The 19,354-nt window shown below is 40.2% G+C and overlaps 2 protein-coding genes across 3 annotated transcripts in view; one reads left to right on the top strand and one right to left on the bottom strand.

Moving 5' to 3' along the window:
* LOC139468074 (uncharacterized) overlaps positions 1-19,149 on the top strand; it is a 36,155-nt gene extending 17,006 nt beyond the window's left edge. Inside the window, exons 1-2 of one of the 2 annotated variants that reach the window (XM_071249783.1) lie at positions 3,596-3,670; positions 15,022-19,149. In XM_071249783.1, the coding sequence (XP_071105884.1) occupies positions 15,167-16,429 (1,263 nt within the window). In that variant the 5' untranslated portion in view covers positions 3,596-3,670; positions 15,022-15,166 and the 3' untranslated portion in view covers positions 16,430-19,149. Of the gene's footprint in view, positions 1-3,595; positions 3,671-15,021 lie in introns of those variants that run through there. The other variant, XM_071249782.1, reaches the window with a different exon arrangement.
* The window catches only part of LOC139468073 (GPI inositol-deacylase-like), an 83,035-nt gene that overhangs the window by 28,061 nt on the left and 35,620 nt on the right, over positions 1-19,354 (bottom strand). The window lies entirely within an intron of this gene.

Below are 19,354 nucleotides of genomic sequence, written 5' to 3'. Positions count from 1 at the left end.
TGTGTTTGGGTGATTAAACAGTAAAGTAAAATTTTATTTTAAGATTGGTCAAAAGTTGAAGAAAATAGTCATGAACTATGTCAACACAGTTCCCATTTTTTTAAGCATAGTGTCTTTCGGATGCCACAGGATGATCCAGACCTAGTCAAGACACACTTTGGTTTTTTTTAATATTCCTCAATTTATTTGAGTCCTAAAATAACATATCCATTTCAAAGTCATAAATTATGTCTCCCACACTCAACTCTGAACACATACACTTTGGAAACTCCTGGATCCATCTTGAAAACATGTCCATTTAGTCTTACATGCATTTTACATATCACTTTATTAAAAAAATATACACAAATCTAAAAAAGATAATTGAAAAATTTCACATCCTTGATAGAACATTTGATTTTCTCTATCAAATAAATCAAGAATCTGCTGACCTTGCATTCAAATGTAATAATTACCTTCACCCAACTCAAGGCCAACTCTAAACATGTCTCAAAGGGTCAGGCAATGCTTGTGTCTATGGAAGGTATTGTGACCTCCACACAGGGCGCTAAGCAGCACGCAAAGGAATTACCCATGCATGTAGTTGTCTGATTAAAGATCAGTGGAGCCCTGCGATACCATCACTGAAGTATTGGCCATTTTACTTGGCTTTATTCAGCCATCAACAAATGAACCTGGCCCATATGGCCACAGATCAGATACTCAACCACATTCAATATTATTACAATCTGATAGGGAAATGACCTATTGAGGGGGTATTGTGGTATTTACCAAGAATAAGTCTTGATATATAGATGTAAAGGTAACGTGTAATTGTATACAAATAGATGGTATAAATACAAATGGGTTCGCTGATGTCTTCATTACTGGTGTTGAGATTGGCTTTGATGTAGGATTGGGAACACAGCTTGGGTTTCCCTGGGGGGAGTGAAGCTGCTTGCTTGATTTGACGCCCGACCTTCCTATAGTTCACAAGTCATGTACCAATGTAACACCATGGGCAAACCATCCTTGGTTTTGGAAGCAACGCTTTCATACTGACATCAGAGAGATTCAACATTTTGTCTGGTTGACCAGAGTGCCCTGTGATTTTGTGCACCAGAACAGTTGTTGAGAATCAATTTAGAAAGCAAAGATGACTTTACATTGACATGAGAAAGGTTCAACACCACGTAAGTTGATGAGAGTATCCTAGCATCTGTGAAATGTTGAGAATTGTTTGGAATTATAAAATCAATCATTGTTACAATCGGTTGCTCACACTGATTAATCATCAATGTATGCGAATGAATTGGGTTTAATGCTATCTAAGTAGTCTTTCATTCATATCATTGTTAAACAGCTTATTTTTTAAAAAGCCCAACATGAAAAAGTTGCAGAAGTTCACCTTTTTCATGAAACCCACAAGCAAAGGCATGGCGTGAAAAGACCAAGGGTCATAAGTGAAACTGAGACTAGATCTCACATTAAGCGGATCCTGGCACCACAAAGGAACACAAAATTGCACAGTGAGTGTTGTATATTATACCACTGGTATCCATATTTTCAATAACAATGGCCCCATAACTGAGGAACTGAAATTTGTTAAGGTTCCCTGAACAAAATGATTCAAATGGATATTGAGTGTCCACAGTGCCTGCTGTGTTCATAGTCCATGAATGATTGGCCTGCCTGACTATAGTGTCCTCATGTTGCTGATGATTCACAAACGTTCAGCCATTTCTACTTCCTCTTTCAAATTGGAATGTTAGATTGAATCATCTACATTTTAAAAATTCCAATCTTTGAAAGAATTCATTCCTCCGAATAAAGACAAGTTGACATCCTTAACACTCCACCATCTCACTGATCACAGCCCAACAGCAAGGGTCGACCATTTGATACTCTGGGGGGCCAGGGACTTTTATTGTTAAACATCTGTTCCTAAAACTGCTATAAATACAATATTTAGTCATATTTGTATAGAAGAAATAAATCATTCATTCATCATGCTGGATGCTCTAAAAACAGTGTGTGTTCTGGGTGCTACTCCACTCAACAGTTAAAACATGTATATGCTTTGAAGCAATCCCAGGCCTAAGAGTATAAAATTCTTGGATCCAAACTGCCCCTTGTTACAGCCCCCCTCCACCCACTTCCCAACTGCCCCTTGTTACAGCCCCCCTCCACCCACTTCCCAACTGCCCCTTGTTACAGGCCCCCTCCACCCACTTCCCAACTGCCCTTTGTTACAGCCCCCCTCCACCCACTTCCCAACTGCCCCTTGTTACAGCCCCCCTCCACCCACTTCACACTGTTCCTTGTTACAAACCCCCTCCACCCACTTCCCAACTGTTCCTTGTTACAGCCCCCCTCCACCCACTTCCCAACTGTTCCTTGTTACAGCCCCCTTCAACCCACTTCCCAACTGTTCCTTGTTACAGCCCCCCTCCACCCACTTCCCAACTGCCCTTTGTTACAGCCCCCCTCCACCCACTTCCCAACTGTTCTTTGTTACAGCCCCCTCCGCCCACTTCCCAACTGCCCCTTGTTACAGCCCCCCTCCACCCACTTCCCAACTGTTCCTTGTTACAGCCCCCCTCCACCCACTTCCCAACTGCCCTTTGTTACAGCCCCCCTCCACCCACTTCCCAACTGTTCTTTGTTACAGCCCCCTCCGCCCACTTCCCAACTGCCCCTTGTTACAGCCCCCCTCCACCCACTTCCCAACTGTTCCTTGTTACAGCCCCCTCCGCCCACTTCCCAACTGCCCTTTGTTACAGCCCCCCTCCACCCACTTCCCAACTGTTCTTTGTTACAGCCCCCTCCGCCCACTTCCCAACTGCCCCTTGTTACAGCCCCCCTCCACCCACTTCCCAACTGCCCTTTGTTACAGCCCCCCTCCACCCACTTCCCAACTGCCCCTTGTTACAGCCCCCTCCACCCACTTCCCAACTGTTCCTTGTTACAGCCCCCTCCACCCACTTCCCAACTGTTCCTTGTTACAGCCCCCTCCACCCACTTCCCAACTGTTCCTTGTTACAGCCCCCTCCACCCACTTCCCAACTGTTCCTTGTTACAGCCCCCTCCACCCACTTCCCAACTGCCCTTTGTTACAGCCCCCTTCCACCCACTTCCCAACTGCCCTTTGTTACAGCCCCCCTCCACCCACTTCCCAACTGTTCCTTGTTACAGCCCCCCTCCACCCACTTCCCAACTGCCCTTTGTTACAGCCCCCCTCCACCCACTTCCCAACTGTTCCTTGTTACAGCCCCCCTCCACCAACTTCCCAACTGCCCCTTGTTACAGCCCCCTCCACCCACTTCCCAACTGCCCTTTGTTACAGCCCCCCTCCACCCACTTCCCAACTGTTCCTTGTTACAGCCCCTTCCACCCACTTCCCAACTGTTCCTTGTTACAGCCCCCTCCACCCACTTCCCAACTGTTCCTTGTTACAAACCCTTGCCTCCACCCACTTCTTTACAAGCCCTTAAGATGGTGACGGGATCAGATTGACTCTTTACACATATGCGGTTGAGCATTTCCGCTGCTGTGTTAATCATTAATGAGGTGAGCTGTATGGTGGGGAATGACACAGCTCGACATAGCTTGTGTAGCATCTGACAGTGCAGGTGTCGCACTCCATGTTCTCTCTCCACACGAAGAGGTGCTATACAGAGACGAGAGCAGGGTAAGATTCATGGACATGCCAGTGACTGGCACTTTTCGGGCAAATCTATCATTAATGAATATTAATATAATGTTTGTTTGTTTGCTTTTTGTTTAACGCCGCATTCAGAAATATTCTACCTATATGACGACGGTCTGCAACTGGGATCGATGACATGCATCAACCAAGTCAGATAGCCTGACCACCCGATCCCGTTGGTCGCCTCTTACAACAAGCATAGTTGCCTTTTATGGCAAGTATGGGTTGCTGAAGACCCATTCTACCCCAGATCTTCACAGGTCTATTAACATACGATTCCTCATTATGTTATGTTCACGATTCCTCATTAACGTAATGAGGAATCATGAAAGAGGTTTTATGGTTTAGTTTTAATGAAGGAGACACAGAGAATGACAGGACACAGAAAAGGACAAGAATCAAACCAGGGACAAGAAATGACTATCACAAGACTATCCTATCAATAATTCAATAACCAACAAATGCAGTAAGCAGAGCCAGTGCAGGAGGTGTCCAATGTCAATCTGTAGGACTGACCTCTGGGGAATCATAATCACTATATCACTGTGACTGCATCACAAATTCCCTTTATAGGGCCTCACAAGCTAAAAGTCGTGTTGAACATGATATTAACCATGTATGTATTTTTGCTTTTAATGGTTTGCTGACAAAGTGAGTCCATCATCCTCTATTATTATAATATCCAACACCCATTCACCACAGCTTCATTTCCGAAATAATCTCATCTCCATCGTTCTTATCACTCTCACAGCAGAAAATTCATCTTGCCAGTAGAGTTACTGGCTATATCCATTCCTCTAGCCCATTCAAAACATCACAAGCCATGGTCAAGTAGGCTAGAATTGATTTCCAGCACAGAAATCATAACCATTTTCTAATATATGATATGTTCAAAGTTTATTGATCTTCATATGTTATGGCCAGGTTAGTGTATGTGTTTTAAGTGTTCCTAATGTCGTACCATCACACAGACTACCTACAGCCCAGACAGTTAAAAAAATATGTGACTTCTCGAGTATCCAGCTATTAGCTGTTTTGTCTGGCACCATTTGAGGAGTTTCAGGGTAAAAAAGTTAAAGCGATCTGTTTGTGAATGAGCAGTTGACTGGACCCACAGCGTGATCATAGTATATTCTTAAAGGTTCTTCAGCATTTCTCGTCAGTTACCATCAGAGTGGTACCATGAAGGCGTCTAAGGCAACTGTAATAATCAGCTGCAACAATACTCTGTGTATGGAACTACTTTTTTTTAAACAGATTTGTGTTTTTTTGCTCACAGTAAGGGACATTTTGGTATTAGGTTTCTAAAATATATTTCTTTGTTACTGTGACTTGACCCGCCCCTAAAATTGCCCCTGCTTTTAATAAAACATTTGTATCAGTTTTAAACACTTTTAAAAAACATATTTTTCAAACTGATTTTCGTTTTTCGGCCTGATTCTGACTTTTAGCACAAGAAGAAGTAGAATGAGGCCAAAATATGTCACATGATTCATTAGAATTTAAAGCTACTCATATTTACTCAATACATTTGATGAATTATCAACGCCTGCCCTCTCGCCATTTTGGTAGAGGGAGCTTCCACTAAAAATGGTCCACAGATGAACCAATCAGATGCAATCTATAAATGTCTGTTAACATGGAACTTGATACCCAAGCAATGTTAACACAATTGAGAAGAAAATTCAGTTGAAATGTGTGTTAAGCAACTGTGTTTTAATTCAGGAAAACAACACTGACAGTCAATATAACATATACAGCAATAAGTGTCCACCACCCATCATCCACCAATCCATCAATTACAATCCATCTCCTAGACTCCTACAACCATCCACCATCCACCACCCACCCTCCCTCCTTACCATCCACCACCCAACATCCACCCTTACCATCCACCACCCAACATCCACCCTTACCATCCACCACCCAACAACCACCCTTACCATCCACCACCCAACATCCACCCTTACCATCCACCACCCACCCTTACCATCCACCACCCACCCTTACCACCCACCACAAACCCTTACCATCCACCATCGACCCTCCACCCATACCATCCACCACCCACCATCCACCCTTACCATCCACCACCCACCCTTACCATCCACCACCCACCATCCACCCTTACCATCCACCACCCACCCTTACCATCCACCACCCACCCTTACCATCCACCACAAACCCTTACCATCCACCATCGACCCTCCACCCTTACCATCCACCACCCACCATCCACCCTTACCATCCACCACAACTCCTTACCATCCACCATTGACCCTCCACCCTTACCATCCACCACCCACCATCCACCCTTACCATCCTTCACCCACCCTCCCTCCTTACCATCCACCACCCACCATTACCATCCACCACCCACCATTACCATCCACCACATCCATCACACCCACACCAATTAGAAATAAACTGAAGTTCTGTGTTAGAATAGGTCTTCAGCAACCAACACTTGTTACAGGAGACGACTTGAACGGGATCGGGTGGACAGTCTCGCTGACTTGGTTGGTGCATGTTATCATATCCCAATTGTGTGGATCAATGCTCATGGTATCAATCACTGCATTGTCTGGTCCAGACTTGATTATTTACAGACCGCCATCATATAGCTGGTATATTGTTGAGTGCAGCGTCAAACAACAAACAAACAAACAAACAAACAAGCTAGCATGATATCTAGTGTGAGGATTAGTATCACCCTAATTCTCCAGATATCAATCACCAAACCACTGACAGGTAGAACAGCAATCCCTGGTTCTAGGTCGACCAACAGTATAAAACCTAGGTGAGACATGTAGATGAAAGCAATGAGTCCTATTCTCATACCTGACATCTGTATAATCCAGACCCTACCAGAAGATATAAATGACTAATCTTCCTATATCTCATGAATAAATATTGTGTGCGATTATCATGGCTTGTGCTTCAGGAAGAGGCTTAGTTATTAGTGAGAGTGTCTTCAGAGAATGTATATTATTTCACTATAATATCATCTCCAGACAACAAAGAAGCAAGTTGTTCACCATTGCCAAGAGTTAGGTGAACATTGATCAGGGAGACAAGGCTAGAGAAGATTTACACCAGCATGTTTTGTTGTTGTGTTTGGACACCAAGAGATTCTTGTGAAGCTGTTGTGTGATTTATCAGAACATATTGACAGGTTCAGACAGTACATGGAGACTGACAAAGAACAAATGTCACTCCATGTAAAAAATACAGGACTCTTTTGTATCAAGCCAGCTTGTCAACATGAACAAATTATGATCTTTCTGACATCTATCTTTGTATCAGAGATAAGATACATGTTGTACTATGTGACCACCAGTGTTGCACTTGTGTCAGGTTTTCACTTTGAAATACTGGTTGAGAAGATTGTAACTGGAATATACCTGTTTGTTTCTTGCTTTTGACACACTCAGTGTTCAGAAGGAAGATGTCAATATTCAGGAAAACACATGACTATGGTCACAAAGTATTTTACTTTGACATATTGATAATTTGTTTTTACTGGAACTATTAAGCAGTTGCCAAGATAAGACTAAGTGATGACATTATTATTGCAATATGTAAAGTTTTAGTCATTCCATTTTTGTGTTTCCATAACAGCAGTGAATGTTGATGGTTTTGATACACAGAAAGTCTGGTAAAACAAAATAGTTGCATTGATGTTAAAATAGTTGTATCATTGTATCTCTGAGTGAGATTGTGGTTATGGGGTTTTATGACTCCATTAACAATATTCAAATCATATCAGGTCAGTGACACCAAGAAATGGCTTAACACATTGTATCCATGTGGGGAATCGAACCAGAACTTTGAAGTTATGAGCAATTGCTTTAAGCATGAAGCTACTAGAACCCTGTGTCTATATTACTTGGACTATTTACAGAATACCTTTTCCTGATGAGAAACTTTGACCAGGAAGTAATAAATAAAAGATAATTATTCCTTTGGGGATTTGGGGGCAAACTTGGACTTAAAGAAAGAGATGACTAAACTTGTTTTTGCAGTTATTACATTGTGAGATCTGATCAATTGATGGTCATCATGGCAGCATGTTTCTCTAGCCCAGGCTACCGGTACAGGCTGTTGTGACACAACAGAGTACAACACAAGATAACATCACTCATTGAAATGTGCACTCCAGCATCACATGGCTGTGAGGTTAGAAATGGTTGCATTTGTTCATTGGAAGTCATTATCCTTGATTATAGTGTTGTTTAATCTTTTTTTTTCTTCTGTCTTCTTTTGAACATAACATAATCATGATAATTTATAAACCCATTAATACACTTGATTGGCATTAACTCCTACAAGCTACCCTTAAGCCACACCGGGCCAAGCCACAATTAAATGAAGAGATTCACTCGACTATGTATTTTCCTACCAGTGAATGGTGGATCATATCATTGATTTTACAATGGAGTGAGTTACCAATTGTATTGTGAGTGAGTGAGTGAGTGAGTGAGTGAGTGAGTGAGTGAGTGAGGTTAACAGTGCTTTGACGGAACCCTGCATATCATATTGCAGTACCTTAGAAGACTGGGCCACCCATGCCCCTGAGCCACAAGGAACCAGACTGTTTGCTTGATATGATACAAGGGGTCCTCATACAAGAGATTACACTCAACTCAAACACTAAACTCAACTTTCACATGTTTGCAGTGAATGGGTACACAGTAGGAGATCATTTTAACTGTCTAGCGCCTCACAGGCAGCTTGGGTTGCATACTCCCCAAGGAGCTGAGAAAGAAAATTGAGTGCACACTGATCCTTTAACCGGGGTAATAACGTAGCACCAGAAGCAATCACTTGAATGTAATTTGGCACATTATAAATGGATTTATTATAATGTTTGTGGCTTGGTTTTGTATGGCTTCATGATGTCATCTTGTCTGATCCCTTCCAAACCAGCTTAGGTATAGTCACTGTGTCTTTATACCAGTCTCTCATTGTCCAAATCCCATAAGGTCGCTATTCAGTCACTGACTCTTTTCAGCCCCTACAATTTAACATCTGGCACCAACTGACACAACATAGAGAGTAATCATTGGGACTTATTGCATATAAATCTGATATTGGTGTCACGATGCGCCAATTAATGGGTGCGCCACAATTCACAGATGTATTTATGCATGTTACTATACAATACACACCACACTTATCTATCGATTCATATTCTAATCCTGTATTGATTTGTAATAGTAATATCAATGAAGTCTGTCAACAAATACATAAACAATAGCTGCTCAGGTTAGCTTACCATACTGCCTGTCAAAAAACACATAACACCCTGATAGGAGGATAATACTATTAGAACAAGCATGAACTAACCAATCACTGGTTTATAGCAACCTTATGTCAGCAATCGCCACATGTTGCATCATGGCTGAAGTATCATGAGACAAACTGTTTCGGGGGGTATCTCAATGATACTGCAGTATATTCATACATATTGTATCAGGAGGTAACTCATTGCAACATGGCACCCCAACAATCTGACCTCTTTGGAACACTGAGGGTTACCACCTATCTTTGAAACAAACTCTCCAATACTGTCAAACCATAAGTTTCACAGATAAAACATATGATTAACCAACCTGTCCTTTCTGATCAAAACTCCATAATCAATCTGCCCTCCTTTGAACTCAACGAGATAACAATTACAAAAGAACATACCAGTAATATTCCGATCCACTCATCAATTGACTCACCAACTGACTCACCATGCTTCCATTAAGATAGATAAATACAATAACTGACCTATCCTTTGGAAACCTAATAGACAGCAATCACAAAAGGTCCACCAGTAATAAGCTTGCCTCCTCGTGCTCAACCGATAGGGAAAAGATAATCACTGACATGTCTGTCCCCTTCTGAACCCCGGTAGATGCAGACATAAAACTTCACCACTGCTCATTACTCCATCATTGTGGCTGTTGCCAAGATGACTATCTACCAAACATCCAGCACCCAATACTCCGCACGTCTGTCTGCTCCCTCTCAACCCAGGGCTTACCGATTTATATGTTGAGTCAGTATCATTCCAAAGGAGACAATACTCCACAGAGTTGCTATCTCATGTCATCAGGGTCCATCTTGCTGCTTCGTATTCAGACATTAGGTTTTGATGCTGTTCAAGTCAACAACACAAATGTTTGGAAGGAAACTTGGGACAGGCTCCAGAAATCCCTTCATCATTAAATGTCTGATGTGAGGGGACATAGTCTGATGCCTATCACTGAGTTTGTGTCTGAATAGGGCTTAAAGATAGAGTTAGAAATATGAAATTTCTGAAGAAAATGCAATGTCAGTGAAGGACTAATTATTAAGAGTTGAAAGAAATAATACTTATTTTATCTATTTCTGTTCATGACGTGACTGACATCTTGCAGTACATTGTGTGGTTGTGTCACTCTCAATACCATAACAAAACACTCCAATTGCTGTGCTCATATAAACAAATTGGGTTAAGAAATAATTAACATTTCAAACAATTTTAATCATAGTTGATTCTCTTACTGAAACACTGCATTTTCAGAGATTGTTTTGTGTGCTCCAGTATCATATATATCGTTTGCCATTTTGTTAGCTGTTTTACACTGCTGTCAGCGATATTCCAGCTATCTATATATCACAACAGTATATCAAGTCTGAACAGGACAATCCAAGGACTGATATTATGAGAACCGCCCCATGCCATCAGGGCCAGAGAAACAAGTGGGTGATATATGTATGGGGTACATCAACACATGTATCTACCCATCAAGCAATAGAGAGCTGGGGATGTATTTTAACTCTATGATGGCTGTGAGCCAGTGTTAATCTCCCAAGGTCATCACCCATGCAAGAACTGTCCACATCAAGTGGCCATTCTGTCCACATCAATCCCCATCAATCCCCATCTCATGAAAAGAAACTTATTAACTTCCCCAAACCCCAAGGGAGACCTGCGTGAGTTACTGGGGGCTTTTTCTGCATTTGGGAAGAGAAACAGAAACCAACTCAGAGATAACTGTTCGAGGGAACCACTCCACTCTGTTAATCCAAATGGTGTCCTTTCCTAGTCCTACATCTGACTAAACTCATTATTATAGTTTTTCATAGATTTAACATTAAACACACTTATGAAAACAATAACAAGCATTTAGGAGCTAGTTCCGAGATTCAATATTGCTTTAATTGAATTTTCTGAACTATACAACTCTGTGAGGGAATAAAAGTGCAAAATTATTGCCATTTACTCTGTAATGTATTTTCTACCCACATCCTGCCTGCAATTCCTTGTCCATTTCACCACACACAATGGATCACGTTAATGGCAATCTACAACTGTCCAAGCCAACATACTGATTTTGTGTTCTTGTCAGACTTACTGCTCCCATTATCATGTCATACAAGACTCCATTCTGGTTATTTTCAGAATATTTTCAATTTACTCTTCCAATCAGTGCAAGAAGGTCCAGAATAAAAAGTACATAATGGAATTGTTGACACAGCAATCTCAAGCCAGTTATCATGAACCAGTTGTATGGTGAAGTTAATTAGTTGTGAAAGAGGAAATGAAAGGAAATCCAGCCTATCTTCGTGCTGTAAAGGACAGAGCAATAATCCCATCACAGGGGTACGATGACACTCAATCAACCAAGTCACTGAGCCTTAGTCCACTCGTTTCATTTACTTGCCTCTTACGACCAACATGGGATGCTGGGGACTTTTTATAACACAGACTTCTCCAAAATTCAAATCTCATACTTACCCATAATAAACTTAAGATTAACTCATTCATAATACACATAGACTCGAAAGTTTGACTAATATCAGATTTTGATCGATACAAGGCAAAACAACTATCAAAAATATATGAATAAAACTTCATATCAATGTGAAACATATATTGTTCTTGCATTGCTGTATATAAATATTACATACTACTGAAGTATCCAAGGTCTTCTTTCACTGCCTCCACAGAAACAAGATCATTATCATGTTTACGTTCCATTTCCAAAATAAATCAACACAACACGTTCCTTACACAACTTAATCCAAAAGCAGATAACTCACTTTTTAAACCGTCCTTTTAGACAATGATTAATCCATATATACTACATTGACAAAGCTAGAGTAAATATTTCTGCTGACAAGAATAACCACTCCTCCATAGTTTCCGTAACAGCCCTGAAGTGTTCAGCATTAAGCAGCTAGGCAATCAACAAGCTGTGTCCCCCCTACTGTCATCCCTTACCCCCAGTCCGCCACACTCCACCCCCTACCTTTTCACACCTGGGACACCTGTCTGCATTAATCAGTAACAGGTACAGACACCAGGTGAGGTCATTCTTCTTTTCTGTTAATTAATTAACACAGGATTTGATACACAGACTTCACAGTTTGATTTTTTCCCTTTGTAGCCTTAGGTTTATTTCATTCTTCATTTGAATCCAGTGAAACTGTGTTGGCTCTTTAAATATTGCTTTAGCTAAGACAAAAGGACAAATCAATACTAAAAGTCAGCATTCTTAAAAGTGATTATTGCACAAATATAATTGTACAAGTTATGTTTGAAAACTCATTTGGTTTCTCACACATAGCTTTCTAAAGGTGGCAATACATATAGTGCATCTTCGTTGTTGACTAATCACAATACTATTGATAATGATCTTTTCTGTGGGACAATACTATTCATACTGACATTTGCTGTGGGACAATACTATTGATAATGATCTTTGCTGTGGGACAATACTATTGATACTGATCTTTGCTGTGGGACAACATTATTGATACTGACATTTGCTGTGTTGCAATACTATTGATACTGATCTTTGCTCTGGGACAATCCTATTGATACTGATCTTTGCTGTTGGATAATACTATTGATACTGATCTTTGCTGTGGGACAATACTGTTGATACTGACATTTGCTGTGGGACAATACTATTGATACTGATCCATCTTGGCAAGTTATATTTGAGTTATTTTGCAACCTTTCGGCAAATGGTCTGGGAATCTATTCTTCCCACAAACACTACATTGGTCATCCTATTGGAATTCAATAATGTGATTAAGGGCCTTCAAATTTCTTCCTGATCAAACAAGATCATTATAAAAAAAAATGAAAAAAAGGTATTTTGGTGAACTACGAACACTTAATAAGAGTGATATAAAATGCCTTCACTATAATCATGTAAGCATCACGTGATAACAAATCAGATAAGGTCAAACCCTTTGGATTATCAATATGAACAAGACTGACATGATTGATGAATGAAAGATAATCAATATTGATTGATATTACCATGAAAAAAATTCTCATATAAAGTATGTTGGTGTATGTTAGCATGTTATTTATGTAAAGTCAAGATACCCATTCAGAAAGTAGAATTTTATTCATTCTTTCTGTCAGACTGAAAGATTCAAATTACATATTTTAACAGATTTTGGAAGAAAACAATAGTACTGCAGTATAAATACAAATTAAGTTTGAGTGAGTGAGTGAGTGAGTGAGTGAGTGAGTGAGTGAGTGAGTGAGTGAGTGAGTGAGTGAGTGAGTGAGTGAGTGAGTGAGTGGGTGGGTGGATGGATTGATGAAAGCAGCTTTGATCATAAACCACTTTGATGAAATCAAAGAGCATGTGTATGGTGCTGACAATCAAAGAAACATTATCAGGGTGAACTGGGATCAAACAAGCCGAAGGGACACTATTCCGCAGATCGAAATGCAGTGTCGTAGGCGGCAGGGCCATGCATGCCCCCAATGGTTCCAGCAGTTTTTTAGGGAAATAGTTTGAGGAATTAAAGGCGACAGCTCTGATGATTGTCATATATCAAGTTTTGAACATGTTCAAATTAATACACATCTGTTCTGTTGTTATTCATTCAAGCCACTCATGTTAATCTCTCTCATGTATGATAATTCTTGCTATAGTTAATCCGTCACCTACATATAGTTTTGTACCATTACTAAGACTTCCTTGACAATGGTATAAGTATCTATACTAAAATGTCGCTATTACAGTAATAACAAAAAGGTTGTTATCCATATACTGTGTCTACTTTGTCATCCATCAACTTCTAAGAAATGCCTGTCACAATTGAATACACATCTCTAACAAAAATATTCTTTGAGAAGAAAGAATGGAAAAATAAGAATTATCAGTATCAAATCATCTTATTACATCTGTTGAAACTATCAGTAGTAAAGGTCATCCAATACCCACTGATAGCATTGCTTGTCATTGATGTCTTGCCAACGGGCCTAGGTGATGGCAATGTATAGATCGTTCAGTTGTTACACCCACAAACAAATCCTATACCAAACAGCTGTATCATACTTCATTGTCAAATAAACAATACTTAACATATATATATGACTAAAAAAGTTAAGGGCCACCTGATTCATTCATTCATGTTACTAGGTTACTATAGTCATGCCATGACACTTTGTTTGTTGTTTAACGCCGCACTAAGCAATATTTCAGCTGGCATTCTGTAAATAATCGAGTCTGGACCAGACAATCCAGTGATTGACATCATGAGCATCGCTCCACACAATTGGGATCGATGACATGCATCAACCAAGTCAGCAAGCCTGACCACCCGATCCCATTAGTCGCTCTTACGACAAGCATAGTTGCCTTTTACGGCAAGCATGGGTTGCTGAAGATCAATTCTACCCCGGATCTTCACTGGTCCATGCCATGACAGATTAACTATAGTAATATGAAAGAATCAGACGGTCCTTAACTTCTTAACTTAACTTAAGTCATATATTTGTTATGTATTGGATTTTTGACAGTGAAGTGTGACACTGTTGTTTGGTATAGGATTTGTCTGTGGGTGTAACAACTGAACAATTGGTGGTCCTTAACTTTTTTTGAATATTATATGTACCACATTATCAACTTTCAAACAAACTCTGTAAGAAATAACAGCACTGATATACCAGAGATAAATGCCCAGACACCAATAACGGTATATTAGTGAAAGCTTGATCTCTAACTCCATGTCACATACATATCATTAAGGTTTTTTCATTACCAAGTCCAACAAGGCAGCACTACCAATTACCACCCAATAAAAACTCCTTGCCTGTGTTAATGAAATTTGCTGTCATTATTTGCTATTCCCTTCTCTAATCTGCCTCCCAATCTACCCCCTCCCAGGCGTGTGGCTGTTTGCACCTACAGGTGGGTCAATTACCTGCTTACACACCTGAAAATCTCATTACTCAAAGCCTGTTTTGTAACAATGAATCAGATTTAAACCCTGCGTCTCTATTGCCTGTAGATTAATACCAGTCCTGTTGTTGTGTGTTGCAGATATCCCAGCAAAGTGTCCCTAGTCATGAGGGCTTCCTGGGGTAGATTGCACACCGGTTGGAAGGAACTCACCCAGCCCTGGTGATAGCAGAGTACTTCTCCATACCCAAAACAAAGGGGGTGATAACAGGTGACGGTCATCAGGATGGATGAGAACACGCTTGCCTACCACACCAAGCTTCACCAGTGGTATGAGCTCCACAGACTCAACCGCAGTGGAGACATGGCTAGTCTCAAGCTCCCAGAGGATGGGGCTCATCTCACTCCTCAGAAGGCTGTTGAGATTGACCTGTGGAGGAAGGAGGTCAATAAGATCTTCATCAAACCAAAGAAGATTGAGAAGAAGTCCGAATTCTGGAGATGTCATATGAGTGCACCAACCTCGGCTACAAAATATTACAGCAACAATGCCGACCCGAGACGGGTCAAATCAGCCCGATTCTTCTCCAACCGAGGCAAACCGGGAGTGGTTGACATCAACGCTCTTCCTTCTCACTTGGCTGAAATGTCCATCCATTACAACCGTGAACGGAGGGGTGTTTACACTTCAAGGTTCTCGGCCGAAGATCTGCTGGTGAAGGGTAAGAAGCAAGAACTTCATCTGCCGCAGTTCCTCCGGGCAATCCGAGGTCAAGGGTCAGATGAAGGAGCGAGTCACAGAGAAGGAGGCACCGATGTTTCTATTCCCCAACTTGTGCGTGACTGTGATGTCACTATCCATGAGTCAGGTGTTGGCAGAGAAACAATAGACCAGGCTCCAGTGAACCGAAAAGCTCTTGTGTGTGATCGCTCTCAATCAAACAACCTCCTGAATGTTATGTCTATCGATGACTGTAAAATGGGCCTCCGATACCGGCCACAACGTGTCATAAACACCCACGAGTTGGAAAGATGTGATGATTCGACTAACGGTGACAGTAACATAGATGAAAATGGGAATGCTTATCCCTTAAGAATCAGCCAAGGTACAGGATCTGGAATGACTCCAGTCTCTCAAACACGAATCAACTCATTACTTTCTGCTCAGAAAATAAAACACAAGCACTTGGTGATAAATGGCAACAATCTGGCTCCAGAACGACCTCAGTCGGCCATCTTGGCTCGAGCATTTGACACTATCCTGCAAGAAAACTCCATGCTATCTGCCCCACTGCACCCAAAAGAGGTCCGTTTCTTTGCTGGTAGCAAAGACATGGGGTACTCTCCCAGTGGTAAGCACATTTATCAGAGACTCAACTCAACACTTAAGAACAAAATGAACAATGTGGTAAAGGCAAGGTGTGAAGGCTTGAAGTCAAAGGACTCAATCAGCGCTCGTGTGCAATACAATGGCATGGACAGTCATAAGTTCAGTAAAAGGTCAACAGCTACAGAATCCCTCGTCTCTGATGATGCCAAACAGCTATAAATAAACCTGTTTGAAATTTGTTGCATTCTCTGAGGTGACGAGGAGGACGACAGAATCCCTCGACACCGTTGATGCCAAACAGCTATAACTAAAACTGTTTGAAATTTGTTGCATTCTCCGAGGTCGCGAGGACGACAGAATCCCTTGACTCCATGATGATGCCGAATAGTTATTACAGTGTTGTTTGACTGAAATGTGTTACTCTCGGAGGGTCGTTTTCTGAGGATAGAAATCAGTGTTGTCCATATTCTTTTCTACTGTGAGAGGGAACCTGGATTATATCATATTGGGTAGACTTATTTGTGGTAAGTTTCTTATGTACAGTATCAGAAAATTGGAGGTACTTTACAAGCAAATGGTGTTGTTGAGTTAAATGTTGATGAAATTTGTTTTGCTTTATTTACATTGAAGGGATACAAATAGGAACCATCTACATCGGTTTCATTGGTGTGTGTGAAAAACATTCTTGTGAAGTGTTTGCTGAAAGTCAGCCTAAAAATAAAATTTAACAAAACGTATGGTTACCATGGTTACTTATTTTATCAACCTATTTAAACATCTCCCACTGTCTCACCAACAGCATCACAATAATCGCAACCAAGGAAAATGTGACAATGAGAATAATATTCATAATCATTTGAATAACATAAAAATGTGAAAATGATTAATTATCACAAACATTAATTATCAAATTTTGGGTGAGTGAAAAATTTGATCAAATGTCTCAATAAAATGTTCAGTAATGTCCATTTAACACTCATGAAGCAAGACAACACTAAATCTGAATTCACATTATCATTGATTAAAGCTTAAAAAATGTTTTTTCAACATGTATTTTATACCTGGTTGATTCATCAGAAGTGATCTAGTTGCTAAAGAGTGTATTCAGTCATATCATAGCTTGAAGTAGGAGAAAAGCCCAAAGTGATGCAGGCGTGAGACATTTACCACTCTGGTGAAACCCACGAGCACGGGTATGCTGCCAAGAATCAAAGCCAGCGCAAATCTGAGATTTGAACCCCTGATGCTAGCTTCTGGCAAGCAACTCTGCCCAACTGGGCCACCTGCTATCCCAACTGATCAGCAAAATTAACAGTAAGGTATTGATCAGGCTCATTTCTATAACTTCAAATACCAACCACAATTAGATGTACCACTCAGCAAACTGAACTACTTTCATTTCCTCCAGTGAAGGACAGCAGTGGAACATTCCCTCGGGAGTTACAGAGTGATGGTTAAACGACAATCACACTTTCCCAGGTGCCCATTATGTCCTGGCAATCTCACTGGGCACATTTACTACAAACACAATCTACTCCAATTTCGGAATTAATTGACCACAAAAAAATCCTTTTCCTTCCATTTTCACAATTCCTCCTTTGAGGTGAGTCAGCGTGTGACTATTCCATCCCCAGGATATAATCCATGCACAGATCATCCTTGAAATACAGATCGATATAAAATATAATCTCAGTTACTAGGTTGATGCATAGGGTCAAGGTTCGCCTGTGAGACATTTATCAGTGTTAATTAAAATGCCTATTTCTTGTTTGGAACGGTCCCTGGTTTATCCCCAGCAACTATCTGAAGGGCTTAGCCTCAGTCTGATAAATTTTGGATTAAACTAATACCTTATCATGAGGGGATCATCTCAAAATATATCAACCATAATAAGAATAACATGCCAAAAAAACAAAACGCCAAAAGGTATTATTGGAATAAAGTTGGTTGGTTTGTTGTTTAAAGCCGCACTCAGCAATATTTCAGCTATATGACGGCAGTCTGTAAAAAATCAAATCTGGACCAGACAATCCAGTGATTAATATCATGAGCATCGATCCAAGCAATTGGGATCGATGACATTCATCAACCAAGTCAGCGAGCCTGACCACCCTATCCCGTTAGTCGCCTTTTATGACAAGCATAGTCATCTTTTACGGCAAGCATGGGTTGCTTAAGACCTATTCTATCAGGAATCTTCACAGGTCTATTACAATAAAGGAAAAATAAACCAGATATATAAAAGTTATAAAGTTCATCATATATTTGTGTTTATAAAGAGAGCAAAACACCAGCTTATGTCGGTTGATATCATGGTTTTTTTAACACATTTTGATTTGTTTTAGTAACATGTTCATTTCAAGAGCTACTTTTAGAAAATTGAACACTGAAACATTGAACATTTTCAGTTTTTCAATTTTCCAACTTGCCTCTTGGCATATTGATCAACACAGATAATTTGGTCTGGGTAATGCCATTTTCATTCCATTGAAAGCAACTGAACCCAACCAACTATTCAATTACAATCCACAGGAACAAGCTGAACAGTGATGCACAGAATATTGTTAAACATTTGACAATATGATACATAATCTAAAAGGAATCTAATGTTACAAAATGCTTTTAAAACATGTATAAAAGAACAAATTGTCTCAAATATGCTTTACATTAACTCAAACATTTTTTGTATTTGATACATATGTTTGCAAATGTTTTATGACAATACGTATTGTAGTGTAGCCATGGAAACCACTGCCTCTTTCACTTTAAGACTTATAATGGGCACAATGCGTATCAAGGAATATGTTTATCTTTGTAATTACAATCACTTGTCAGCACAGGTGAGCATGTGGAGTACATTTGTTCCATGACCTGTCATATTTCTGTGATAAATATCAATGTTTGTCGTACCATGTTTGTACATAGGGAATAAATACTGATATATGACCATGTGATCTCAGTGTGTGTGTCTGCATATTTAGTCGACAACAACACAATAAACACAACAACTCCATATCTCTAACTAACATGTCAAGATTTTTATTTGTGATGTTCAAAATATTGCTTATAGTTGAACATGTTTAATAAAGAATTCTCTTTGAAGAGTTTTTTATTTAAGAAATAAATAGCAAGTGGGAGTTGTTT

The sequence above is a fragment of the Haliotis cracherodii genome, unplaced genomic scaffold (assembly GCF_022045235.1).
Source record: "Haliotis cracherodii isolate W230 unplaced genomic scaffold, xgHalCrac1.p SCAF_2, whole genome shotgun sequence".
Lineage (NCBI taxonomy): Eukaryota > Metazoa > Mollusca > Gastropoda > Lepetellida > Haliotidae > Haliotis > Haliotis cracherodii.
Note: the sequence above shows the minus strand (reverse complement) of the source record. Positions and strands in the feature narration are given on the sequence as shown.